The 20986-nt window shown below is 38.9% G+C and overlaps 1 protein-coding gene across 4 annotated transcripts; it reads right to left on the reverse strand.

Annotated features, from left to right (window-relative positions):
* Positions 1 to 3542: 3542 nt before the first annotated feature.
* LOC130860371 (tripartite motif-containing protein 5-like) lies at positions 3543 to 18489 on the reverse strand. 4 transcript variants are annotated; one of them, XM_057748470.1, is made up of 8 exons: positions 18453 to 18489; positions 12146 to 12629; positions 11460 to 11555; positions 10583 to 10813; positions 6927 to 6949; positions 5806 to 5906; positions 5499 to 5525; positions 3543 to 5281 (listed from the first exon to the last, which is right to left on the reverse strand). In XM_057748470.1, the coding sequence occupies exons 2-8, from the start codon at positions 12566 to 12568 to the stop codon at positions 4692 to 4694; spliced, it is 1491 nt and encodes a 496-aa protein (XP_057604453.1). In that variant the 5' UTR covers positions 12569 to 12629; positions 18453 to 18489; the 3' UTR covers positions 3543 to 4691. The 4 variants fall into 4 exon arrangements, with proteins under 4 accessions (XP_057604453.1, XP_057604451.1, XP_057604454.1 ...); XM_057748468.1 differs by having other exon boundaries at positions 18280 to 18483; XM_057748471.1 differs by lacking the exon at positions 11460 to 11555 and having other exon boundaries at positions 18280 to 18483.
* Between the last annotated feature and the right edge of the window lie 2497 nt (positions 18490 to 20986).

A 20986-nucleotide genomic window follows, 5' to 3' on the forward strand; every position in this document is an offset into this window, starting at 1 on the left:
ACACCTACCTACATCATTGTTAGGGAATCCCAGAACTACACTTCTGAGGCTTAAATGTATCACTGTGAATGATAACTTTATGAAGCTCGGCAAACAGAACCCAAATTGAAATTCAGGTCCAACAAACTAGAATTACTGAGGAACTTCTTATTTAAATAACAAAGTGGCTATATAGAAATATTTAACAATTAGGTAAAATTTAAAGAAAATTGTAATTCTTTGATCATTTTATTTTGTTTCTTAAAACAAAGGGTGATAATGTGAAGATAAACTAATACATATTCTGAAAATTATTTATTTCTGTCACAGTGAGAGGGAACCAAAAAATAAATAAACACCATATTGGACTACCATTTTTGTATTAGAAGTTACAGAGGGTATTGCAATCATTGTGTTGTTTAGTATTCACAATACTAAGTAGGTAAATTTTGTATATATTTTTATTTTACAAGTGAGAAACTGAAACTGATTTCACACACACACATGCTTTTCTATGATAAGGAGAGCGGGAGTGGTCTTGACAGCAGTGCAAAGGTATCTAGGATCTGGAAAACGAGACGTCAGTAAACAGAACCTTTGTGCCCCTGAAGGCACAAGCCTATTTAATAAGACACTGATACAGGTTATAATTTTCAGTAATTAATAAATCAAATGTTTATTATTGAAACATTAAGATGCTTTACACTTAATAGCATTTATCTTCTCACAAGGAATATGTAGCAGAGGTGATACTCTCCATGATCAACCTTGATGAAGAAAGATTTGGTCAGATGAGGGGAAATCATGGTGAGAAAAGAGATGTGACCGTTGTCATCCATGTGCCTGAGAAAGGTGGGTACAGGAAGGAGGAGGGGGATAAACACAGAGGCTCCTGTAATTTACTCCCCTTGGTAGGTCTCATGATGTTGTTATAAAAATACATTTCTAACATCTTTTTATATCCTTAACACCAGTCAAGTAATACGTTTTTAACATTAAAAGTTAGATGTCACTGTTATTAGAAGTTTGATGCTTCCAGATGTCATTTCTAGAAATTCCTCCCACGTGCTCCTCTTGCTCCTGATCTCTCAGCTGAGCTGGTTCTGGGTGGCTAATGTAAGGAACTGCAGCACTTCCCTGTGTCTGGACCAGTGAATACATCAGAGGCTGCAGAGTCTGCCAGCTCTCACACCATCAGGCTCCTGAGCACAGACAGGCCAAGGGGATGAGAATTTATCTATGTGGTCATGCAGAAATACTGCACTGTGACACTGATAGAAATTAAAATATCAGGACTGAAAGACGCTTTGGCGTTTGTTCCTGTTGTTGAGGGTGGAATTTTCTATCTCTGAAAATCAGGGATCCTGGCTGTCCTCAGCAAAGTGCAGTTCAGACTTGCAGAATGGAAAGGAGCTGTGGGTAGATTCAGCCTAGAGAAATCAACAGTCCCTCCAAGGAACAAACAAAGCCTTTCTCTTCTTCCAACCCCACTTCTTGTAACAGCTTCCAGATAACAAATTAAACTCACCCAAGAAGATTCAGTTTTTCCACGTGAGCCTCCCAAACTCTTCCCTCCACAAACCACTCAGCTATCTTCAAACCCCAATGGAGAAGTTGTGATTCCCTGGAGAAGAGTGAAGGCAGGCCCCGGGCAGATGTGTTCACGATTCACTCACCAAAGCAGTGGCCTGACCTCCACTAAGAAGATCCTCAGTAGAAGACGAGGGAAAATGAAAGTTAAATTCTAGAGGGTGGAGGATGGGCAGGAAAGGAAGCAGAAACTACAGACTAGTAGGAGGCCTCCACACAGAGTCCCTGGGAAATGACAAGGCTTTTGTGCCTGAGCCTGTTGGTCAGAGATTGCATTTTTATTCCTATCTCAGCTCTCCTCCTGGAAGTGTTCCCATATCTCTTCAAAGTAATCCGTCCTTTGAAAACTAGGCTTCCTGAGCAGTGTCATTTCACACACCCACCTTGTCTTGTTTCCTTACTAATGAGCTGTCAGGAGGAGGGAGTGAAGCACCTCCTTTACCCCAGGGAAGACCCACACTGAGGGCTGCCCTGAGGCAGCAACCCTGGCATGCTCTCCCCGGCCTGTGTCCTCCAGCTCAAGTAAGTGACTCTGGCCAGTCTGTGTCCTACTAGGTCATGTTAGAGGAAATGGCTCTCCAAAGCTGAAATCACATAGGTGGCCAGTCAGAGGGATGATCACAGACTGGTAGTTCACTGATGCTGACTTTCAGCAGCTGAATGCAATGTGGACAAAATGACACTTTTCCTAAACAGGCTGCAAAAGGCTATTGCTATGATTTATGTCCAACAGTGTTCTACTTATGTTCTCTTGTAGGGCTTTTGTGGTTTCCTGACTTAACATTAAGGCCTTTAATCCATTTTGAGTTTACTTTTGTATATGGTGAGAGGAAGTGTTCAATTGTCATTCTCCTGCATGTAGCTGTCCAGTTTTCCCAGCTCCAATTAATGATGAGATTCCGGGACAACGTCTTAGGTCTTTACTAAAAAGACAACATGTGACAGGGAGGTATTTATAGATATCATATTCTTTTCATCTGAAGGATCTATTTCTGGGCCTGGAGCCTCTGTTAGAAAGTGAATGCCCCTCAGTGTGCAGATCTTTTCTGTTGTCTATAAAAAAGTAGGTCTTCATTTTCTTCTAAGTACTTCATCCTGAACTGGAGGACTGGGCATTCCGGTAAATGAAAAGGCATCAATTTCCCTGGAGGGTCATTTGTTAATAATTCAAGATTACAGATTTTTCCTAGTGAGTCAGGACCTCAGTCATTGTAGCAATGGGGTAACAGGAAGGCACAGGTCAAAGGAAATATTTAAAAGACCAATTTTCCCATTTCCAAGGATGAGTGCTAAGATATAGATGTGTGCATACCCACACAGACCCAGAAACTGGAAAAACATCCTCCTTGGAACCCCCTGTCAAATCAAAGTTCATCCAAAGGTAAGGAATATGGAAATTTTGGGAAGAAGCAGGGATGAGAGCAGGTGAACTTGATATACTTTTCTTCTTAAAAAAAAAAAAAAAAAAAAAACTTTGACTCTGTTGGAGGAAGAATTGGGATTAAAAATGCCAAAACACATGGGAATGCCACCAATCCCTGAATGAACATCCACTGCAGAAATAATTTCCCTCTTATCTCACTAATGGAAGATAACAGACTTTTCTCTTCATTCCTGAACATTTCACCTCATTGAAAGAGTAAGGATGACCAGGACACACAAAACACATACCTACACCATTGTTAAGAAATTCCACAATTACACTTTGAGGCTTAATGTATCACTGTGAATAACTTTTTAAAGCTTGGCAAACAGAGCCTAAATTGAACTTGAGTTTCAATGAAATAGAATTACTGCACACCTTTTTTTTTTAAAATAATTAAAGGAGCTATACAGAAACATTTAACAACAAGGTTAAGTTTAAGGAAAATTGTAATTCTTTAATCAATTTACTCTGTTTCTTAAAACACAGAAAAAGAAATAATGTTGAAAATAAACTAATATGTATTCTGAAAATACTTTATTTCGGTCACAGTGAGAGGGAACAAAAAAATGAATAAACCATACCGTTTTCGTGCTCGGAATTACAGAAGTTATTTCAAACATTGTATTGTTTAATACTCACAATATTAATTAGGTACATTTTGTACTTTTTTTAACAAATGAGAAACTGAATTCCATAGAATTTAGTTTACTTTAAAGACCCTGTAGTAAAAACACCTGAATTATAATAAAATTCTAGCTGTGATCACATACACACTCATGCATGCTTTTCTATGACAGGGAGAGTTGGAGTAGACTTGACAGCTGCACAGAAGTATCTAGGATCTGGAAAATGAGACTTCAGTCAAAAGAACCCTTGTGCCCCTGAAGCACATACCTGTTTAATAAGACACTAACACAGGTTGTATTTTTCAGTAATTAATAGATCAAATATTCACTATTGAGACACTTGTATGCTTTAGACTTAATAGCATTTATCTTCTCACAATGATCTTATGTATGGTGCAGTTTCTATATCAAGATTACAATAGGAAAATAAAAACAGCATTTAGGGATGTTATCCTACATCACACTGCTAATATGTAGAGTGAGAGGACTTGAACTCAGACACTCCAGAAACAAAACTGCAACACTTAGTACATATCATTTTTGATGTTTTTTCCTTAATTCCTTAATAAATAAGGGACATCATGGGTAAACAGGGACACTGCTCAGGACTCATTCTTTAGCGAATAACTCCTATATTAGGTCATTGGTATGAAAATTAGTCAACAACTATCCGCACTCTGCCTGTAGCATTTTTACAGCCACAGTGCGGAAAACTTTGACTCACCCTCCTAATATACTCAAGTTATTGAAAAGCTTTCCTTCATCTTCTCAGTCAGCACCAGAGGAATTAAGATTGTAAAAATTCGGCAGAGGTGCTACCTTGATACTACTCTGTCTTTATGAGGCATTTGTCATTTTCCTTTGGGTTATGGAAAATGGTGAATTAGGATTTTTCTCCTAATGCAAACATGATATTGGGAAAAATAGGACACAAGGCAAATCTTACACCCTATTGATAAACGAAGGACATTCAAATGGAGAAAACGAGAGGCAGCATGAAAAAAGGTAAGAATGGTGCAGATAAACTCAGGTGTATAAGAGGCACCGCAGAGAAGTGGGTGTGAGAAGGTTCATGAGCTTGGTGAGCACAGAGTCATGGGGGCATCACATTTCATAGGACTGAAATATGGAAATGTTTTCTGAGAAAAGGAACATGAAGAGAATTTATAAATGGGAAACCCATGGTTTGTGACATTGAGAAATAAGACTGTGCCAGCCTTATAGTCTAAGAAAACCCCAATACGACGGGGAGGAACACTCAGACAGAGGGTTAAAATCAAGGGATCTGAGGAGGACGAATCTTTAAAAGCATTATATACAGAATCATGACTTAACCATATGACCCAGTAGCCATATTTAGGTTGATATCTCAAGTAAACATTTTGACAGTTTCCACTGATTTCAACTGGTAACTTCAAAGTATATTCAGGCCGTCTTTCACTATATACCCCCAGGATCCAGGCACGTTTCCTTGACACGTCTACCTCCCAGTAATGCCTCCCTGATGTGATAACTGGGGAGCCCAGGATACCATAATCTTCATAATCATCAGTCCGGTATGTAGTATATTGTTCCAGAATAAACTTGTGCTTCACTTGTCTCTGATCCGCAGAAATAACAACATCTTTTTTAAGCTTGACAGGATTCAGGGTCACGTGAACTGTGGAAAAATTACAAGGTTAGGTGAGAGCTATGAGTTAATAGTTTTATTTGTGACATTTTATAAGGGATTTTAGAATAACTTGAGTGGAAAGATAATATGTTTGTATGCATTGGGAGGGAAAACATGATTCTGAAACATAAGACCTACTAACAAAGGAAAAATTCTAAAAAATAATGAAAGCAGGTGGCTTGATGATAGAGTGATGTCTCCTTACCCCAGTAGCGTTGCATGTCTGTCAGCTCTGAAATGAAAAAAAATCCATAATGTTAAATATGAGCAAAGCAGTCAGCACTGAAATCTTTTTTTTTTTCTAGATTAGGGGAAGGGCTGTAGTGAGGTACTGAACTGGTGAAAGAGGATTAATGAAGCCACTGATCACTCCCCATAAACATGACCATATCATCAGCACACAGTATCTGGGCTTCGCTGTCTCCATCTACATCTAGAATTTGCCGCCTCCTTCCCATTCTCTCTGCCATCACGAGAATCCCACAGACACCCACTTGGGTAGCACTCCTCACCATTAAACACTCGTAGTATGTCTCTCAGATCAGGAGCTCGAAAAACTCTACTTTCTTCCTTGGAAAACCTTTTTGGCTTCTTCAGGGTCAAGTTCTCACTCCTGGGGAAGACAAAAATTGATACCCACATCTCTGACTTTTTGTCTCTCTAAAACCACTAACTTGCAATATTTTCACCGCATTGATGTGCTTGAACTGTTTTCTGGGAGATGCTTGGAAAGGAGAGAGTGAACACCCGACATTGGAGCTAGAAGAAATGTGCTCATATCTGCCTTCCCAGCTACACTATGTGACCTGGAATAGTCTTGACCTGCAGAAGGAGAGTCGCTTCCTTCCAAAATGAAATCAGTAAACTCTCCCTCTCTACCTCCTAGAGGTCATATGAAATTATGCGAAATATTAAATTTAACAAAACAAAATTCTGGTACCTTAAAAAATTAATATGTGTAAAAGTCACTGCCTAGATATGAATTCCAGACAGGTGTTAGAAAATGAGTTTGCAGGGCCTGGCTTTTGGGTGTTTGAGACATATCAGGTATGAGAACACTGTCTAGAGAGTCCCCAGATCTTCAAAGGCTGCTCCACGATAGGACGTCCTCAGAATAAACTGAGATTTCAGGATCTCTGGGAATAATAACAAAGCTTAGGAAAGAAGATGGTTATGAATACTAAACAAATATTGTTCAGAATTTCATATGTTTGTATAGGGCTTGATGCAGCGTGTAGTTGTGCAAATTCAGACCAAGGGGGTCGCCTTTCCATTCTGGCTTCTAGAATATGTTACCAAGATGAATCAATTGTTTGCAGAAAGACCAAAATATTCCTTGAGATTCAAGTCTGTTTTTGGAAATCTAAAAAGAATGATATGGAAGGACCTGGTCTCTTCTAATCCTGGTGCAGAAATTTAAATATAAAGAAGTTGTCTCCAATTCTGGGTTCTTGGCAGGTAAAGAAGGCTAGACAATCTAGCCATGATTTGTGAACAGAAATCTAAGGTAAATCTATACCCTGTTTATCTGCCCTGAGCATTGTTTTATTTTAACTGACCACTAGATGACTCTAATAACCTTAATCCTCTTTTCATAGCACAAAATGGACCATCTCTGGTCTCTGAAACATACCTTTTCATGATGTCATTCACATCCTAGTGAGAAAAGAGAAAACATGAGTCAAGAAGTAATAGGTTCCCATCAACAGATGAATGGATAAAAAAGATGTGGTACATATACACAATGGAATATTACTCAGCTGTAAAAAGGAATGAAACTGGGACATTTGTAGAGACATGGATGGACCTAGAGACTGTCATACGAGTGAAGTGAGTCAGAAAGAGAAAAACAAATATCGTATATTAACACATATATGCGGAATATAGAAAAATGGTACAAATCAACCGGCTTGCAAGGCAGAAATAGAGACACAGATGTAGAGAACAAATATATGGACACCAAGTGTGGAAAGCGGAAGGGTTGGGGGGAGTGAATTGGGAGATTGGGATTGCCATATATACATTACTAGTAAGAAAAAAATGCCAAATTGTACACTCTAAATATATGCAGTTTATTGTCTGTTAACTGTATCTCAATAAAAGTTCTTAAAAAAAAAAGAAGTAATAGGTTCCCACACTTGCAAAGCTGCATCACATCCCCATCATTCGAGATTGTGGGAATAGAAATGGTCTCAATGTGAGAGCCAGAAAGTAAAGACAAGAGTGAGACCAGTCTTTCCAGAAGACTCATGTGATGTTCTCAGATTTCCAAAAAGGTAAAAAAAAGCTTTGACTCTTGTGGAAGCAAGAGGCTTCTAGTATCTGGAGATGAGACATATTAATGGGAAAAACAAGAGGCTTGTAATTTTGGTGCCTCATGAGATGATTTGAATAATTCATGGTTCTTTCATTTACTCAACAAAACTGTAAAGTAATATATATTATTTGCCAAGTATTAAACCAGCTTTTGTAGAATCAAAGATGAATACATAATTCTAATATATCTCAAGCTATTTATACGGCTTTTGTTTTGGTACAAGCAAACAAATATATCAATGTATGTGTTTTTCAGGTCTCTCTTCTTATTTATACACTATCTGCTAGTGATGTCTTCCACTCCCTTAAATTCAGCATATACACACGTGCAGTTGAATTCCAAATCTTTATTTTTACTCAATTTTGTATCTTAAATGCATATTAAAATATCCAGTAGTAAATAGCCACAGGAATCAGTAATTTGAGATGTGTAATATGTAACTAAGTACTCACCAACCAAATTGTTTCCTCTCCTGTACCCTATTTTGATAATGTTACTAATAACCACTCAGTCACTGTCCTAAAAACTACAACATTTACCTGTACTTTAGTCTCTATTAAATCAGTATAGTCCAGGTCCTTAATAGTTTTTAACTATCTAATCTTAATCATCATATATATTGTTTTACGTGTTTGGATAGATATGTACCAATACATCTAATCTCTTTTACTTTAGATTTACTTCCTCCATGTCACCAAAAAACTAGGATAACAGCTGGGTTTAGAAACAACAAAAAAAGTTCTCTCTGTAGTCGGGCACTTTTGTTATATATGACAAAAATCAAGTAAAACTAGAATAGGTAGATAAAGGATAAAGGATTTGAAAAGGTGGGCAGTAATAAAATTAATCAAAGTTTAATTCTGAAGCTCAAAACTTGTTATCAGACTCTGGTCTCTGTCTTTCTCCAATTATATTTATTCCACCTATATTGACTTTATTCTCAGTTTTAAAGGAAACATGAATCTCCTGATATAAACTCCAGAAGAAAGGAGCAGTTCCTTCCCAGTTATAACAAAAGGTGCAGATGCCTGCAGGCCTTAGACTGCAGAGGATCAGGTGCCCTTATAAAAAGCATCACTGTGTTGTTGCTGGAAGGAAATGAGGCGATGCTGCAGGAAGTGTCTATTTTTACTGAGATTAAGTTAGTATTAATCTGAAGTAAATTACATGATAGGATAGGAAACATTGTGATCACTAGAGCAACCACTAGGGAAAAAAAACTAAAAAGATACAGTCAGAAAATAGGAAAACCTAAAATATCATACCAGAAATATTTGTTTAATGCAAAAAAAGCTAGTTAAGGAGAAAGAGAAGAATGAAAACTACAGTAACCATTCTGGTTTACATGCACTGTAAATGAAAATAAAAAGTAAACAATCTATAATAGATTGTACATGCACCTAACAGCAACGCTTCAAAATACGTAACACAAAGTTGAAAGGAAAAATAGACAATTTAATAATAGTAGTTGCAGATTTCAACAGCTCACTCTCAATAAAGAGAGAGCAGCTTATATGGAAATCATCAAATTTATAAAAGACACGCATAATACAATCAACCAAGTTGACCTAACTGACATCTATAGACCAAATATTTCACCCAATGAATGCAGAATGCACAATCTTTTCAAATTAACAATGAAAATTTGTCTGGACATACAGTATCTTGGGCTATAAACAAGTATCTGTGAATTAAAAAGTTTAAAGTAATAAAATATATATTCTCTGATTACAATAGAATTAAATTTGAAATCCACAGCAGAAGTAAAACTCAGAAATCACCAAGTATTTCTAATTAACAACACACTTTCAAATATCCATGGTTTAACAAAAAGGAATTGCATAGGAAATTTGAAAATAATCGAACTGAATGAAAATAAAAACTAAACAATCAAAATGTATGGAAAACAACTAAGGCAATGCACTTATATCATTAAAAAACATTGGAAGAGATCATCTCAAATCAGTGATCTGCTAAGTTTTCAAGTCAAGAAACTAAGAAAGAAACAGTAAATTAAAGCAGCACGCACATACACATACACACACGTGCAAAAGTGTTTACACACACACAAAGAAAACAATAAATGTGAGAGCAGAAATAAATGAATAAGAAAGGTTACAAAATAGATAAAATCACTGAAACAATGTTTGTTTTTGAAAAAAATTAATAAAATTGACAAAACATGCCTAAACTGAGCAAGAAAAAAATTAAAGAGCAAATCACCAAAATCAAGAATAAAAGAGGGGACATTACTCTGAATTCCTATAGAAATTAAAGAGATGATAAGGGATGGTTATAACTAACTTTATGTCTACAAATCGGGCAACTTAGAGTATACAGATTCAAAAAAGACATACAAAAAAGAATTAAAGGACTGTAAAAATCTAGAGAATCCTCATACAAGTAAAAAAGAAAAAAATAGACATATACATAGTTTAAAACTTTCCAATAAGAAAAACCCAGAGTGAAATGGCCATCCTGGTGAATTCTATTGAATCTTTAAAGAATAAATAACAGTTCTTCACAAATTGTCTTCAAAAATAGAAAAAGAGAAATAAAATTTCAACAGAATGAGGAAAAAAAGCAAAACAAAAAAACTCTTGGAATCTGAGTGAATTTGTTTGTGACTAAGCTGGTTCATGAGGTGGCACCTGAAAAATCCTTAACACTGGATCACAGATAACAGGGGCCTTTAGAAAATCACTGGACACAATGAATCTTCTCTGGACAGTCACATTTTGCCCTGAGTTTGATATATTAATAAAAATAAAGTTTTCCCTTGTTATTCCTAGATTCAATTCATACATTCAATTATTCCTATAACCTCTGAAATAGATGCAGGGAAAGTGTATTGCAGGGTCAAAGCAACCTTAGCGACAATACCAGAAAGAGCACAGCAACACAGAAGAGATGGAAATTTAGTCTTCACTTCTCTCATGTCTCAGATGCTGGGGCTTCTTCCCCAGTCTTACCTGCAGCATATCCACTGTTGACCCCTGCAAACGATGCTCCAGGTCAGAGATGAGATCTTTCACCAACTGGCTCTGCTGGACCAGCTCATGCTCAGAGTCTGTCAGGTTACTTAGAATCAATCCCTCCTCACTCTTCAGCTTTTGCAGTTCCTTCAGCTCCTCACTGTCCAGGATCGCTCTCAGTTTTTTAAACTCCTCCTGGACATTTTGTCTCTCAAGTTCTATTTGACTCTTCAGGAATGAGAAACACAGAGAGAGAGGTGTTAGGACTCTTGGGCAGAGGCTGGGAGCCAGAAAAAGAGCTATTCTACTTGGGAAGGTCCCACGGGAAAGTGAGATAGAAGGAGGGAAGCAATCCTTAGGGAAGCCGCCTTTCCTATTTTTTTCTCTCCAACACATTTCAAAATAATGGCGCCAAGTCTGCATTACTAGGACAACTCAGAGCCACAATGGGATCCCTGCGTGTGGCTCAGCCTTCACACAGCTGTCCAGGATGCTCATATCTCCCTACATTACTCCTGACCCCCTCCCACTACCCTCTATCAAAAAGTTGAACACTGCAGACAGAACCCTGAGCCACTGCCAGATGTCTCCCTGAAAAGAGTCAAAGGCTAAAACACATGACAGGAATGGAATCTGAAATTCACTAGTCATCCTCACCAGAGAGTCCCTCCATAGGAGTACCTCCCTTCCAGTATCTGTGTTCATTTGTGATATGTTCACTTTTCAGCACCACCCCTATCAGGGAAAGGATGAATAAAAGGGCTAGTCAAGTGACTTAACTGTCAGGGAACAAAGAGGAAGGCAGCTCCTTTTGACTAACCAAATGTTCTTCTGAGACATCTGTCTAACTCTCTCAGTAAATATCTCCTCCTACCTTCCACATAGCAATCTCTTCTCTGACTTGAACTTCCATCTTCTCAGCTTCCTCCTGCTCCTCCCTCAGCCCCACCAAAGCTGCCTGAAGTTTCTTCTGTAGAAAAGAAAGACACCAAAGTCAAGCTATGGGCTTTCTCAGCATCACTGTAGAGGATAAATGGGGGAGAAATAAGGCTGATTTCCAAAGAGAATAGACTTTACAGAAACTGAAAACAGTAATTAGAATCTGTGACTTTGAAAAAAACCTGAGTTGGTGAATGTGTTCTTTGAGACTCAAGCAATAGAAATCATCATACTCTTTCTGAGAGGAGACTGGTTCTCTTTGTTCTAGAAGAAACCTGATTCAGGAGCAAGAAAATAACTTACTCCTCAATCCACATAGTGTCCTAGTTACCCCTCCTGTTCAAAGGGGTAATGAGAGCTTCTCTTGGACACCAGATCTTCACCTATTAGCACAAAGTACATAAGTGTCAGCTTCTGCTAAGACTGTGTTTGTTTGCTTATACTGTTGTAATTTGGGGAATGCACAGAGATTTCCTTCAGACATCAGAGAGTGAGCACAGGAAGAAAAGAGATCAGAGGTCTCAAATCTATGGTGATCATGTAATTATAGTCCAATGAAAGTAATGTTGTCCCCTTAAATACCATTTTCTGACCAGTCTTTCCTCAATTCTGGTCTCTTACCTGGTACTCCTGGGAAACCTCCTCCACGAGCAACGTGTGATGACCACGGTGCTTCTGAGATCGCTCACACGCCCAGCAAATGACCTCCCCATCCTTCTCACAGAAGAGCAGGAGTTTTTCTTCATGCTGCACACACAGATTTCTCTTTTGCTCCATCTTCAGGCTCAACTTGACGTCTCTGAGTCTCCGTACTATGTTGGCAACAAGCTTATTAGGCCGCAGGTTCCCAGAGTGGTAACTGGTTCTGCACACAGGACAGCTGCTCTCCCCGTCTTGGCCAATCACTGAATTCTTGTTGCTTGCAGTGATGCAGGCTTGGCAGAAGGTGTGGCCACAATCAAGGCTCAGGGGTTCTGTCAGAAGTTCCAGGCAAATAGGGCAGATCACCTCCTCCTGTATGTTCACCAGGATTTCTGAAGCCATGGCAGCTGCTCCCCTGCTCCTACCTGTCCTGACTTCTGAGGGTTCTCTTGCTCACAGATCCCTGTATGATTGGAAAAGTGGGCAGAGCAAGAGAGGTAGAAAGCAAATGACACTAGTTGTGTAGAAATCAAGGATGAGTCAAGAATAAAATACTGAAGGACAAAAAAGAAAGTGTAGAGAAATAAAGAAAGGAGCTCTTTGACCTGGTAAAATGACTTTTCATAATAATTCTAAATACTTTACTTCCAGTTCATGTCACATGACAAATTCCATCTATCCTTATCTGTTCAATGATTGTTATTTTCCTTTACGGTATTAAAACAAAAACTAGTGGCCTTTTCTTACCAAGATCCTGTGGGACCCACCACCTATCCTGCTTTTTCTCCTCCATGCTAAAAACACACCCTCAATGTAGAAAGCCCGAACCACTTATGCTTTTGGGCTTTTATATCCACTCTTCTCTCATCATGGTGTGTCAGTATGACTCACTATTTTTTTTTTAATTGAAGTATAGTTGATTTACAATGTTGCATTAGTTTCAAGTGTACAGCAAAGTGATTCAATTATATGTTTATACACATATATATATTCATTTTTAGATTCTTTCCCATTAGAGGTTATTACAAGATATTAAGTATAGTTCCCTGTGTTATACAGTAAGTCCTTGTTGTTTACCTATTTAGTAATATGGTAATATGTGTAGTAATATACATATATAGTAATATGTATATGTTAATCCCAAACTCCAAACTTATCTTCCCCCTACCCACTTTGGTAACCATAAATTTTTCTACAACTGTTAGTCTATTTCTGTTTTGTAAATAAGTTCATTTGTATCATTTTTTATCATCAACATGTAAGTTATATCATATATTTGTAGTTCTCTTTCTGACTTACTTCACTGAATATGATAATCTCTAGGTCCATCCATGTTGCTACAAATGACATTATTTCATTCTGTTTTATGATTAATATCCCATTGTATCTATTCCATGGTACATCTTTTTTTTCCACTCATCTTTTGATGAACATTTAGGTTGCTTCCATGTCTCGACTATTTTAAATAGTGCTACAGTGAACATTGGGTGCATGTATATTTTTGAATTAGAATTTAATCCTGATATATGTCCAGGAGTGGGATTATAGCATCACAAGGTAACTCTATTTTTAGTTTTATAAGAAACCTCCAAAGTGGGGAAAGTGGGGAGGGTTGGGGGGGAATGAACTGGGAGATTGGGATTGCCACATATGCATTACTAATAAGAAAAAAAAATACCAAATGGTACACTCTAAACATATGCAGCTTATTGTCTGTTAACTATATCTCAATAAAAGTTCTTAAAAAGAAAGAAAGAAAGAAAGAAACCTCCATACTGTTTTCCACAGTGGCTGCACCAATTTACACTCCCACCAACAGTGTAGGAGGGTTCCTTTTCCTCTATACCCTCTCCAGCATTTTAATGATGGCCATTCTGACTGGAGTATGACTCTCTCTCATACTTCAGTAAACTTTCTCCTTACATGTTGTCTTATCACAAAGACCTGCTCTGATGACTTATTACAGTGTAAACATTGCCATCATTTGCTGAAAGTTTGCAGTGATTTCCCTTTTTCTACTAGAGACACATATGTGTTGTTCAGAAATCAAAGAATAGGGAAAAATAAGGAATTATCCAAGAATTCCAACTTGAAAACATAAGGGCTGCACTGAAAGCTGAACAACATGAAGCAAACATGGAAAGAGAGAGAGGAAAAAACATATTAGGTGGAGGAAATGACTTGTTCATGGAAGTCATAGCATCATGTAAGAGTTTTAAAATGCCAGTGTGGCTGGTGGGTAGAAAACTGCTGGGACTTTGGTGTCACAAAAGGCTGCAGTGACATTAAATACGACACTTCCCAAATTATGTAACATTTAGGAACCCATCTCCAAGAGTAAGGAGAAGTTATCAGTGTTTTCCCATCAGAGAAGAGTAGGGGCATAACTGGCTGTGAACTTAGGCTGTGTAATGTTGGATGGATCCAGAGTGGAATTGGGAGGATCAGGTAAGATGCATTCACAGCTGCTCAGGAGATAGATGGTGATAGCTTGAGGGACAGAGTATTGAAGGAAATGCAGGGCAGCAGATGAGAGTGCGAGATAAGGCGAGCTAAAAGGACAGGACTGGGAGTTGGATTAGATACATAGAAACAAAGGGCTAACATGACTCCTGGGCTCTTTTTTTCCTGTACAAATAATATTGACTTATTCTTCTCCTAATTTTAATGTTGTTGTTCTTGTTGTTTGTGTGTGTGTGCGTGCATGTGTGTTTTGTTTTTCTGAGAAACCTGCTGGGTTACAACAAAGTGGAAAATCAGCAGCCTTTGAAGGCCACATTGTTGACAGCAAAACTAGCCTGATGTATAAAGTTCATTGGTGCTAGAAAGACTTTATATAGAATTTAAATGCAGGTTGGTAAACATAGAGCTCATTTTTCACAAGGGGATCATGACTTTCATGACCAAATGTGTCTCTTTTAGGCCAATGGATGCTGTGCTCATGGTTTTTTACTAGGCAATCAGTCCTTTGCAGCACTAGGCTTATCTAACCTGTGGTGGTTTCACACACATCAGTCTAGTCTGGTTCCTCACGAAGCTGAGATGATGGGGATAATGTACCTCCTGTAAGGACCATCTCTGAGAGCTCACCTGAGGCAGCCTTGCCCAATCCTGTGTCTCATGTAACCCCCAGATAAGCTTAGTTAACCTGGCAATTTATGTCTAATGAAGTTGCGTGAGTGGGATTGGTGATCCAGACCGGAAGCCACTGCTGGTGGTCAATCAGAGCGGGTATCACTGAGTGGCAGCACGCTGACGCTCATTCTTCAACCTGGACTCAATATGGCCCTCTAGCCATAGTCTAGGTTCAGAATTGCTGTCAGGAGCTCCAGGAAAATGAGGCTATAGAACAATAAACAAGAAGGAGAACATCTCAGATGCTATTTGTGTCTTGATGGTTGCCAAAGTTTGATGGTTAAAGAAAGATCTCCAGTTTGAGACAGCTAATAAGTTTTCCTTTGCTCTGAACAAGCGAAGGAAAGTTACAAGGGCTTCATGGAGATAAATTGAGACCTACTGAAACTCTCCACTTATGCCATGTTCATTCTACATGAAGCAAACCTAATAGAGAATCAGGCTGAAAGTGTACGGGAAATCTAATCCAGCTAATAATATAGATATTGAAAATAGCCCAGGGGCCATATGCAGTTTGCCCCTGGCTGCAAAGAACAAGTGCCTGAGATCACACTCTGATGAATAATAGGGTCGAGAGTAGACATTATATCAGTTTATGACTCAAGCTGTGATTCAGATATGGTGAGAGGCCTCCAATATATCTCATCCCATTCAAGATGCAACCAATGCTGAGATGCATGAAGAGCCTATAGAGAAGGGAGGATCAGAGCACACATTCAGCCATGGGGATGCAGAATTTATTTTCCCTGCAGGGCTCCAAGGAGCTAATGTCAAAGAGCTGTAGCCACAATAGACATGGAGAGAACTAGTCCTCACACAAGAAGAATGATGCCACCATTCTCTAAGCATTTACCCAGTTCTCCCCAACAAACTGGAAGTAGATGTGGGAACATGGGTGGCATCTGCCTGATAAAAAATCTTCAGGTCAGGTGGCTGCCATGGTGTCAGGTGATTGCACCTTACAAGTTGGTCTTTTGACTTTTGATCTCATGAGAATTCAAACTCAAAATATCTCTGAGGTAACAGCTAAAGACAAGCAGAAAGAACAGAAAAAGACAATAATTATGTAAAAGTCCAAACAATAAGTTTATGGACAGAAATTTCTTCTTTTGTGACTGCAGTAAACCTGTTTCTCCAAGCATGATAAAGCCACAAATTACTGATGTTACATAAGAAACAGTCATTTTTCCCAAATCAAATTAGAAAGAGAAATTCTGCTTTTTTTATTTTCAAGACAGTCATCTAGCACTACATAATATAAACTCCTTACAATACTAGCAAAATAAAACCTGAAGCAGTAAAGTAATAAATCAGTTTGAAAACCCTGTAGTAATTGGCCTGACAGAAGTGTACTGTATGAGTTCAGAAGACAAGGGTCTAACATTGACTATGGCTGAGAGGGCGACAAGGTGTATGTAGCAGAGGTGATACTCTCCACGGTCAACCTTGATGAAGTAAGATTTGGTCAGATGAGGGGAAATCATGGTGTGAAAAGAGATGTGACTGGTGTCCCTATGCCTGAGAAAGGTGGGTACAGCTATACCTTCTATAGGAAGGAGGAGGGGGAATAAACACAGAGGCTCCTATAACTTTCTTCCCTCAGTAGGTCTCATGATATTGTAATAAAAATACTTTTCTAATATCTTTTTATATCCTTAACACCAGTCAAGTAACAGGTTTTAACATTAAAAGTTAGATGTCACTGTTATTAGACATTCGATGCTTCCAGATATCACTTCTGGAAATTCCACCCACGTGCTCCTCTTGCCCCTGATCTCTCAGCTGAGCTGGTTCTGGGTGGCTGATGTAAGGAAGGAACTGCAGCACTTCCCTGTGTCTGGACCAGTGAATACATCAGAGGCTACAGAGTCTGCCAGCTCTCACACCATCAGGCTCCTGAGCACCAGGCCAAGGGGATGAGAGTTTATCAATGTGGTCATGCAGAAATATTACATTGTTACACTGATAGAAATTTAAATATCAGGACTCAAGAGACCCCTCAGCCTTTGCTCCTGTTGTTGAGGGTGAAACTTTCTACCCCTGAAAAACCAAGGATCCTGGCTGTCCTCAGCAAGGTGCAGTTCAGTCTTGCAGAATGGGAAGGAGCTGTGGCTAGATTAGGCCTAGAGAAATCAACAGTCCCTCCAAGGAACAAATAAAGCCTTTCTCTTCTTCCAACCTCCATTCCTCTAAGACTCCCCTCCCCCAGACTGATCTTCAGTCAGCACTCTTGCTGCAATGCAAATAGAAGTGATTTTTCTTTTCCCTCTTGAGAGCAAAGAAAACAGAATGTGGAACAGGCTAGAGGAGAAAGATAACCTGGCCTGAAAGAGTTAATCATTCCTTGTTTTACTCTAGCTGTCACTAATCTGTAGTTACTAGATTTTTACTTCACAAAGCTAACTCCCTGATACTTAACTCTGTGTGAGTTACATCCTGCCTCTCACTTGCTAACTTTATGTACAACTTGGAAGCTGCATTCCATAGGACCATTGTAACAAAATCATTCCTATAGTTTGTTCTGCATTTCAGAAAGGAGGTCCCCAGCCCACAAACCATAGACAAACACAGACTGCCAGGCAAACAGACAATCAACAAACTGCCAGACCCCAGTTACTGGATGGCCTAATGCCAGCTATGTCTGTTTTGAAATATTGCAAAGAAAAAAAGAATAATGCAAAGGAAAAAGAATGCAAGACCTCCACCAACTTGATCCTTATCACATACCCCAGACAGTGAGCCCCCATGTATAAAATCTTCCCTGACTCCCAAGGAGGGGGGCACAGTTTCTGAGGCCCTAGCCTGCTGTGTCTTCCCTTTGCCTGGCAAAGAAAAATAAAGCCATCTTGCTCTTCCTCCAAAATCTCTATCTCCTTATTTCTATTAGGCCTTGGTGGACAGAGTGCCCCTATTAAGGCAACACTCTCAGGAAGCCTGCAAGCTCGGCCTTTGTGCCCTATAGAACAAATTAAACTCACCCAAGAAGATTCAGTTTTTTCTTCTGTGTCTCTCAAAGAAGATTCAGTTTTTTCTTCTGTGTCTCTGCCCTCCACAAACCACTCAACTATCTTCACACCCCAATGGGGAAGCTGTGATTCCCTGGAGAAGAGTGAAGGCAGGCCCCGGGCAGATGTGTTCAGGATTCACTCACCAAAGCAGTGGCCTGACCTCCACTAAGAAGATCCTCAGTAGAAGAAGAGGGAAAATGAAAGTTAAATTCTAGAGGGTGGAGTATGGGCAGGAAAGGAAACAGAAACTACAGACCAATAGGAGGCCTCCACATAGAGTCCCTGGGAAATGACAAGGCTTTTGTGCTTGAGCCTGTTGGTCAGAGACTGCATCTTTATTCCTATCTCAGCTCTCCTCCTGGAAACTGTTGTAATGGCTCTTTAAAATAATCCACCCTTTGAAAACCAGGCTTCCTTAGCAATGTAATTTCACACACCAGCCTTGTCTTGTTTCCTTACTAATGAGCTGTCAGGAGGAGGGAGTGAAGCACCTCCTTTACCCCAGGGAAGACCCACACTGAGGGCTGCCCTGAGGCAGCAACCCTGGCATGCTCTCCCCTGGCCTCTGTCCACCCGCTGAAGTAAGAGACTCTGGCCAGTCTGTGTCCTACTAGGTCATGTTAGAGGAAATGGCTCTCCAAATTTGAAATCTTTCTGGGGGGCAGTCAGAGAGGCGATCACAGAGAGGTAGTTCACTGATTAAGAAGCTGGATGCATTGTGGCCAAAACGACACTTTTTCTAAATAGACTGAAAAAGATGAAACTGTAAGAAATGTCATTTGTTGGGCAATGTCATCTGATACTATTTAATATATTATCCCTATGTTCTTAGTATAATGAAAATGAAACAGCGAAACTAGTGTGGTGGTTAACTTTATGTGTCAACTTGACTGATCACTGGGTGCTCAGATTAGACATTCTTTCTGGGTTTGTCTGTGAGGATGTTGTTTACCAGTTGAGATCAGAATAGAATCTGTGGACTCAGTAAAAGAGTCTGCTTTCCCTAAAGTGGGTGGGTTCACCCAATTTGTTGAGGGTCTGAAAAGAACAAAACTGTGGAAGAAGGAAGAATTTTGCTCTTTCTGTTCCTGTCTGCCTGCTTGAGCTGGGATATAGATCTCCTGTCTTTGGACTAGGCTTATACCATGGCCACACTGATCTCAAGCTTTCAGCCTTGGACTGAGTTACCTGTGTCTCCAGCTTGCAGATGGCAGGTCTGGAACTTCCCAGTGTCTATAATTATGTGATCGATTCCTTACAATAAAGCACCTTCAAATAAATACGAGGGTGAGTAAAAAATTATCCGGACTCTGGTTATATTAAAACTTCTGTTGGCCACACTGTCTTATCAGTGCTTTCCGTTCAAGGCTACTGTCTCTCCAGTTACTGCTGTGCAGGTGTGAATGTGTTACATCAGTTCATTTGTAACTGCGGTGCAAGCAAAAATGGATGCTCCACTTGTGATTTGCACGAAAGAAGAGCAGCATATAGTGATTCGTTTTTCGTGGTCTGAGGGTGTACCTGGTGCCATTATTTATGGAGGACTTTGTGCGCAGTATGGAGAAAGCGTTTTGTCACAAAGAAGTGTGTATGAATGAATAGAGAAGTTCAAGGAAGGTCGCACAAGTGTTAGCCCTCACGAAGGAGCTGGACACCCGTCCATGTGAAGACAGCAGTGCATTCGTGGCTTGCAGCTCAGCCTAAAACATTTTTTAATGAGGGAATACGAAAGCTTGTTGACAGATGGACAAAGTGTATTGAATAGTAAGGAGATTATGTCAAAAAATTCTGTATTTGTCATTTCTAAAAGTTAATTAAAATAATTCTACAGCCAGAGTGAGGATAACTTTTGACTCACCCTCGTAGATAGATGATAGATAGATATAGATAGATAGATAGATAGATAGATAGATAGATAGATAGATATTCTGTTTCTCTGAAGCACCCTAATACAGTAATGAAAAATTCTAAAATCTGTATTAAATGGCACAAATGAACTAGGATAATGGTAATGATAACGGCACAAGTAAACTGCAATTTCAAAAGATGTGAGCCGAACAGTGGTATTTTATTTCATGTGTGTGATAGTGATAATGTTATGGTAGATGAATTGTACATAAATAATATAAAGATAGCAAGTGTTATTATACTGTAAATTAGTAAGTTTAGAATTGTTATGTTTAAATTCTGTATTATAATAGCTACTATTCATCCTCTGTGTACAATTCATGTATAGGTTGTGATTTTTCGTAGTTGGATTTGGTTAAGTCCACCTCAACCTCTGGTTATGATTAATAATAAAACTGATTATCTGATTATGATTTGGCATCAAATGAATATTATTGAAAGTTTTTATCATGTTAATAGGATTAGGGCTAATCTAAGTAGGATACTTTTTTTAAATTTTGGCACTCAGAAGTGGAATGGGAAAATTTCTGTTATTAAGATGAGATCTACAATCATGATGGTAGATACTGTCGGGTTAAATATTTTGGGTGTTAGTTCATTGGCGGAAATATATTAAATTAACAATGATAGCTGTTATAGAAGTATTGATGTGGTAGCTGTGTTTAAAAACTTTGCTGGATGCTTATGTGGCTCGTGGATTAAATATTTTTTATTAGCACAGTGATAATAATAGCTAGTATATTGATTCTGAAGCCAATTCAAATTATTA

The sequence above is a fragment of the Hippopotamus amphibius genome, chromosome 9 (assembly GCF_030028045.1).
Source record: "Hippopotamus amphibius kiboko isolate mHipAmp2 chromosome 9, mHipAmp2.hap2, whole genome shotgun sequence".
Taxonomy (NCBI): Eukaryota; Metazoa; Chordata; class Mammalia; order Artiodactyla; family Hippopotamidae; genus Hippopotamus; species Hippopotamus amphibius.

Bases quoted from the DNA above. Each gene is read 5' to 3' on its own strand.
- LOC130860371 (XM_057748470.1), bottom strand. From the start codon at position 12,568: ATGGCTTCAGAAATCCTGGTGAACATACAGGAGGAGGTGATCTGCCCT. The intron at 10,814-11,459 runs GTAGGAGGAGAT...TCATTCCTGAAG, and splicing joins AAGAGATTGCTATGTGGAAG to AGTCAAATAGAACTTGAGAG. The intron at 5,907-6,926 runs GTATGTTTCAGA...TGTCTTCCCCAG, and splicing joins GTGAATGACATCATGAAAAG to GAGTGAGAACTTGACCCTGA.